The sequence below is a fragment of the Phyllobates terribilis genome, unplaced genomic scaffold (assembly GCF_046119375.1).
Source record: "Phyllobates terribilis strain yellow unplaced genomic scaffold, ASM4611937v1 Scaffold_767__1_contigs__length_698798, whole genome shotgun sequence".
Classification (NCBI taxonomy): Eukaryota; Metazoa; Chordata; class Amphibia; order Anura; family Dendrobatidae; genus Phyllobates; species Phyllobates terribilis.
The window spans coordinates 57,711-64,923 of NW_027363527.1; the positions used below are offsets into that span (position 1 = coordinate 57,711).

The following is a 7,213-nucleotide window of genomic DNA, read 5'->3' on the forward strand; positions in this document are numbered from 1 at the left end:
AGTGGCCAATTTTATAAGGGAGGACATAGTGGTTAATTTTATAATAAGGGGAACATAATGGCCAATTTTATAATAAGGGAGGACATAGTTGCTCATTTTATAATAAGGGAGGACATAGTTGCTAATTTTATAATAAGGGAGGATATAGTGGATAATTTTATAATAAGGGGGGACATAGTGGATAATTTTATAATAAGGGAGGACATAGTGGATAATTTTATAATAAGGGAGGACATAGTGGATAATTTTATAATAAGGGAGGACATAGTTGCTAATTTTATAATAAGAGGGGACATAATGGTTAATTTTATAATAAGGGGGGACATAGTGGAGGATTTTATAATAAGGGGGGACATAGTGGAGGATTTTATAATAAGGGGGACATAGTTGCTATTTTGGGGATATAGTGGGTGGTTTAATATTACGGAGGGGAGGCACAGTAGCTAGTTTTATATTTCAGGTTATATCCAGGGGCACTGTGGTTAATTATATATATATATATGTATTGGGGGTGAAGTAATAAATCTTTAACTTTTAGGGGGCACATTGTTGAGCGGTTTTGAAGTATCTATGAGTATTCACAAATATAATTAATATGTGACATGTGATCTGTTTCCAAAGTGAGGAGGAACTAGTTTCCATCCAGCCTGTGTGTTTCACCCAAAAGACCTCTCCCCCCAACTACCCATGGGACTCGCCTCTAACATCAGTGAGCAAGGGGTTAACATTAATCCACATCTAAAATTACATTTCACTTTATAAAGAGTGACAGCCCCATCTAGTGGCCGATAAGTGCATAACAGCACATCTGCTTTCCCCCCTCTCTCTGCTCCCTTCATGCGAGTCTTTGGACTTATGACTTCCCCTGCGTCACTCTCCCCATCACTCCTCAGTATGTACGCCGATGTCCGACTCGCTGTGCTCAGTGTGAAGTGATCACGAGGGGTTCGATGGGCTTTATATTCCTCATTTGCGTTTTTTTAAGTCAATTTTCTTTTTTTCTCTCTCTATATTCGTTAATGTTTTTTCAAAGATTTCTGAAAAAAAAAGAAAAACCTAGACAAAAACAGAAGAAAAAAATAGCCGAAAACAGCAGAAAAACTAGGTAAAAATATGGGAAACACAAAACAACAAACTAAACATAAAAACAGCAGAAAAACTAGAAAAGACAGCAGGAAAATAAATAAAAAACAGCAGCAAAACTAGAGAAAAACAGCAGGAAAACTAGATTAAAAACAGCAGCAAAACTAGAGAAAAACAGCAGGAAAACTAGACTAAAAACAGCAGAAAAACTAGGCAAAAATATCGGAAACACTAAACAAAAAACTAAACTAAAAACAGCAGAAAAACTAGAGAAGATAGCAGGAAAATAAATAAAAAACAGCAGCAAAACTAGAGAAAAACAGCAGGAAAACTAGATTAAAAACAGCAGCAAAACTAGAGAAAAACAGCAGGAAAACTAAACTAAAAACAGCAGAAGAACTAGACAAAAATCAGAAAAACTAGACAAAACCAGCAGAAAAACCTAGACAAAAACAGGAGAAAATTTAGACAAAAATTAGCAGAAAAAAATAGACAAAAACAGCAGAAAAACTAGCCAAAAAAATCAAAAACACTAAACAAACTAAACAGAAAAAACACAGAAAAACTAGGGAAAACAGCAGGAAAACTACATAAAAAACAGGAATAAAACTAGACAAAAATCAGCAGTAAAACTAGACAAAAAACAGGAATAAAAAACAGCAGGAAAACGAAATAAAAAACAGCAGGAAAACTAGAGAAAAACAACAGAAAGCTTAGTTAAAAAAACAGCAGAAAAATTAGACAAAAAAACAGCAGAAAAACATCAGAAAAACTAGACAAAAACTAAACAAAAATCAGCAGAAAAACTAGACAGAAAGCAGAAAAACTAGAGAAAAACAGCAGAAAAACTAGAGAAAAACCAGCTGTTAAACTAGTCAAAGACTAGACAAAAAACTGCAGAAAAACTGGACAAAAAACAGCAGAAAAACTAGTGAAAACAGGAAAATAAATAAAAAACAGCAGCAAAACTAAAGAAAAACAGCAAAAAATCTGAAAAACCAGACAAAACCAGCAGAAAAGCCTAGACAAAAACAGGAGAAAAATTAGACAAAAATTAGCCCTAAAACTAGACAAAAACAGCAGGAAAACTAGAGAAAAACAACAGAAAACCTAGACAAAAAACAGCAGTAAAACTAAACAAAAATCAGCAGAAAAACTAAACAAAAAAACTGAAGAAAAACCTAGACAAAACAGCAGAAAAATTAGAGAAACAACAGCTGTTAAACTAGTCAAAAAACGGTTGAAAAACTGGACAAAAAACAGCAAGGAAACTTGAGAAAAAAACAGCAGAAAAGCTAGAAAAAAACTACAGAAAAACTAGGGAATCAATAGCAGAAAAACTAAAGAAAAAACTGCAGAAAAACTAAAGAAAAAACTGCAGAAAATCTAGAGAAAAAACAGCAGGAAACTGGAGAGAAAAAAAAAACAGAAAATCTAGAGAAAAAACAGCAGAAAAACTAGAAAAAAACAGCTGTTAAACTAGACAAAAAACAGCAGAAAAAAATAGACAAAAAACAGCAGAAAAGCTAGAAAAAAAAACCTACAGTTCAGTCTATCAAAGTTTAGAATTGTTATTTTTTTGGTTGTTGCACCTCCTCCTCCTCCAAAAAATAATGAAAATGTTGTCTTTAATAAAATCTTCAGCCTCGCCTCATTTCTTTGCCAATTTTTTTTTGTACCAGATGTAAAATGTGCTTTCCCGGTGGAACGTGACGCGTTTCGAGTCCCAACGCCAAGCTTGACAATTGCTTTGTTATTTTGTAGATTGACATCTCGTGTCCCTTCTGTGTGTGGACTCTTCAGCCTTCCTCCCTCCTTCATCTCACTTCCTCCAAGTGTGTGATGCCTTGGGGTGGAGGCTTCATTGAAGGCCCTCCTCACTTGGGTGGTCCTTCCTTCTAGGACAGAAGAGCCGCCCTCTCATGTGACTATGCTGAAGCTGATGACGAGGTAGGGTCAAGGCTTTGTTATGGGGCGTGGAGACCGGTGGAGGGAAGTCACAGACATGGTGGAGGGATCTTAACCAGAAGATCGAATATCCAAAAAATTTCGCATCATGGCTTCTCCCAACCTGAAGGACGAGCTGAGCTGCTCCATCTGCCTCAACATCTTCACGGATCCCGTCACCCTGAGATGTGGACACAGCTTCTGCCTGGTCTGTATTGATCGTGTACTGGAGACCCAGGACGGGTTGGGGGTTTACAGCTGCCCCGACTGCAGATCGAGGTTTACAGAGCGTCCCGCTCTTCAGAGTAACATAACCCTGCGGAACATCGCCGAGCATTTCTTGTACTTCCGACCCGAAAAGGTGGAAGGAGCTATTTTTTGCACTAACTGTATCAATGCGGCGGTCCCTGCGGTTAAGTCCTGCCTCCACTGCGAAGCTCCGCTGTGTAGCAGCCACGTACGAGTCCACAGCAAGTCTCCGGAACATGTCCTCTGTGAGCCCACCACTAACTTCAGCAAGAGAAAATGCTCCTTGCACAACGAGGTTCTGAAGTATTACTGCTCCAACGACCGCTCGTGTATCTGCGTCACCTGCTGCTTGGCCGGCGATCATAGTGGACACAAGGTGGAACCGCTCAACAAAGCCTCCCAAAAGAAAAAAGCCACCTTGAAAAACATTTTGAAGAACCTGTCCTCGTTGTCCAAGGAGGCTGAAGAAAAGCTTCGGAACGCGCAAAAACGCAGAAGAGAGGTCCAAGAAAAGGCGACGGACATCAAGGAGAAAGTTGGCAATCTGTTTATAGACATCAAAAGGCAACTGGAGATCTTGGAGAACAAGGTCCAAGCGGAGATCTCACGGCAGGAAAACCAGGTCTCGGATCTGATCCGACTGCTGGAAATCCAGAAGAACGAGCTCTCCCTGGTCGTGTATCACATCAAGGAGCTATGTAACACATCTGACCCATTAACCCTTCTACAGGAATGCGTGTCTCTTCCGTACCACACATCGGAAGAAACGGGCAAGGAGGTCCGAGACGATGACGACGAAAGGAGCTACGTGGGAGATATGGATGAAGGTCTGATCTCTGAGACGCTGCACACGGGATTATCCGATATCATGACTTTTATAAAGGAACAAATCTACATCAAGGAGAATAGATGCACCAACCTAGATGAGGACACGGTCGCCAAGAATCTCCTGTTATCCGTTGACAAAAAATCTGTGTTTTGGACACAAAAATTACCGGATTTGGGACATGTCGAATTGCCAGTCAGGTTTCATAATTGTTCCCAGGTTTTAAGTTTGGAGACTTTTTGTTCGGGGAGACACTACTGGGACTTTGAGACCAGCAAACATGGAGAATGGAGGCTGGGTGTCTCTTACTCTACGATTGAGAGAAGTGGAGATCGCTCGTATTTGGGATGTAACGACCAGTCCTGGTGCTTATGCCGATCCAATAATAATAAGTACTCGGTGGTGTATGACAACGGAGAGACCATGTTAGGGCACATTTCCCATCATAAATTCCGCATCTATCTTGATTATTATGGCGGTCGGGTGTCCTTCTACGAGCTGTGCTCCCCGATTAGACACCTCTACACCTTCACTGCTGAGTTCACCGATGCTCTCCATGTTGCTTTCTACGTATGTGGAGTTAATACCTTCGTAAGAATCAGCTATTAGGCTCCAATAACCATCAGCAATCTGATCCATGAGTAGGTACAGCGTGGACTTTACATGCACTGCAAGTCCAAACCCTGACTCTAGCCCTAACCCTACCTCTGACCATTCCTCTAACTCTAACCCTAACGTGTAGTGCCACCAGGTAGAGGAAGCTTCCTGAGAAGTCAACAGAAATCAGCTCCATGAGTAGGTACAACGTGGAGTTTACATGCACTGCAAGTCCAAACCCTGACTCTAGCCCTAACCCTACCTCTGACCATTCCTCTAACTCTAACCCTAACGTGTAGTGCCACCAGGTAGAGGAAGCTTCCTGAGAAGTCAACAGAAATCAGCTCCATGAGTAGGTACAACGTTGACTTTACATACACTGCAAGTCCAAATCCTGACTCTAGCCCTAATCCTACCTCTGACCATTCCTATAACTCTAACCCTAACGTGTAGTGCCACCAGGTAGAGGAAGCTTCCTGAGAAGTCAACAGAAATCAGCTCCATGAGTAGGTACAACGTTGACTTTACATACACTGCAAGTCCAAATCCTGACTCTAGCCCTAACCCTACCTCTGACCATTCCTATAACTCCAACCCTAACGTGTAGTGCCACCAGGTAGAGGAAGCTTCCTGAGAAGTCAACAGAAATCAGCTCCATGAATAGGTACAACATAGACTTTACATGCACTGCAAGTCCAAACCCTGACTCTAGCCCTAACCCTACCTCTGACCATTCCTCTAACTCTAACCCTAACGTGTAGTTCCACCAGGTAGAGGAAGCTTCCTGAGAAGTCAACAGAAATCAGCTCCATGAGTAGGTACAATGTGGACTTTACATACACTACAAGTCCAAACCCTGACTCTAGCCCTAACCCTACCTCTGACCATTCCTCTAACTCTAACCCTAACGTGTAGTGCCACCAGGTAGAGGAAGCTTCCTGAGAAGTCAACAGAAATCGGCTCCATGAGTAGGTACAACGTTGACTTTACATACACTGCAAGTCCAAACCCTGACTCTAGCCCTAACCCTACCTCTGACCATTCCTATAACTCCAACCCTAACATGTAGTGCCACCAGGTAGAGGAAGCTTCCTGAGAAGTCAACAGAAATCAGCTCCATGAGTAGGTACAATGTGGACTTTACATACACTACAAGTCCAAACCCTGACTCTAGCCCTAACCCTACCTCTGACCATTCCTCTAACTCTAACCCTAACGTGTAGTGCCACCAGGTAGAGGAAGCTTCCTGAGAAGTCAACAGAAATCGGCTCCATGAGTAGGTACAACGTTGACTTTACATACACTGCAAGTCCAAACCCTGACTCTAGCCCTAACCCTACCTCTGACCATTCCTATAACTCCAACCCTAACGTGTAGTGCCACCAGGTAGAGGAAGCTTCCTGAGAAGTCAACAGAAATCAGCTCCATGAGTAGGTACAATGTGGACTTTACATACACTACAAGTCCAAACCCTGACTCTAGCCCTAACCCTACCTCTGACCATTCCTCTAACTCTAACCCTAACGTGTAGTTCCACCAGGTAGAGGAAGCTTCCTGAGAAGTCAACAGAAATCAGCTCCATGAGTAGGTACGTTGACTTTACATACACTGCAGGTCCAAACACTGACTCTAGCCCTAACCCTACCTCTGACCATTCCTATAACTCCAACCCTAACGTGTAGTGCCACCAGGTAGAGGAAGCTTCCTGAGAAGTCAACAGAAATCAGCTCCATGAGTAGGTACAACGTGGACTTCACATACACTGCAAGTCCAAACCCTGACTCTAGCCCTAACCCTACCTCTGACCATTCCTCTAACTCTAACCTTAACGTGTAGTTCCACCAGGTAGAGGAAGCTTCCTGAGAAGTCACCAGAAATCAGCTCCATGAGTAGGTACAACGTGGACTTTCAATTCACTGCAGGTCCAAACGCTCATTCTAGCTATAACCCTTTTACCAAACCCTAACGCTAACCCTAACCTGTAGTGTCACCAGAAATCTGCTCCATGAGTAAGTACAGCGAGGAAGTTACATGCACTACAGGTTCTAACCCTAAACCTGTCTCTAACCCTAACTCTAACCGGTAGTGCCACCTGGTAGCGGAAGCATCCTGATCCCTTAGTAGTACTTAACATGCACTGTAGGGCCAAACCCTAACTCTAACCCTAACCTGTAGTGCCACCTGGCAAGAGGAAGTTTCATGAGAAGTCACCAGAAATCTGCTCCATTAGTAGGTACAGCGTTGACTTTACATGGACTGCAGGACCAAAACCTAACTTTAACCCTAGCCCTACCTCTAACCCTAACCTATTGTGCCATGTGGTAGAGGAAACTGGTGAAGTCACCAGAAATCTGCTCCATGTGTAGTTACAGTGTGGACTTTACATGCCCAGCAGATCCAAAACCTAACTCTAACCATAACCCTATCTCTAACCCTAACCTGTAGTGTCACCTAGTAGAGGAAGCCTCCTGAGAAGTCACCAGAAATCTTCTCCATGTGTAGTTACAGTGT

At 42.3% G+C, this 7,213-nt stretch overlaps 1 protein-coding gene across 1 annotated transcript; it reads left to right on the forward strand.

Annotated features, from left to right (window-relative positions):
* Positions 1–2,204: 2,204 nt before the first annotated feature.
* On the forward strand, positions 2,205–6,286 carry LOC141239075 (E3 ubiquitin/ISG15 ligase TRIM25-like). Its single transcript, XM_073668507.1, has one exon. The coding sequence runs from the start codon at positions 3,140–3,142 to the stop codon at positions 4,712–4,714; it is 1,575 nt and encodes a 524-aa protein (XP_073524608.1). The 5' UTR covers positions 2,205–3,139; the 3' UTR covers positions 4,715–6,286.
* The last annotated feature ends 927 nt before the right edge of the window (positions 6,287–7,213 follow it).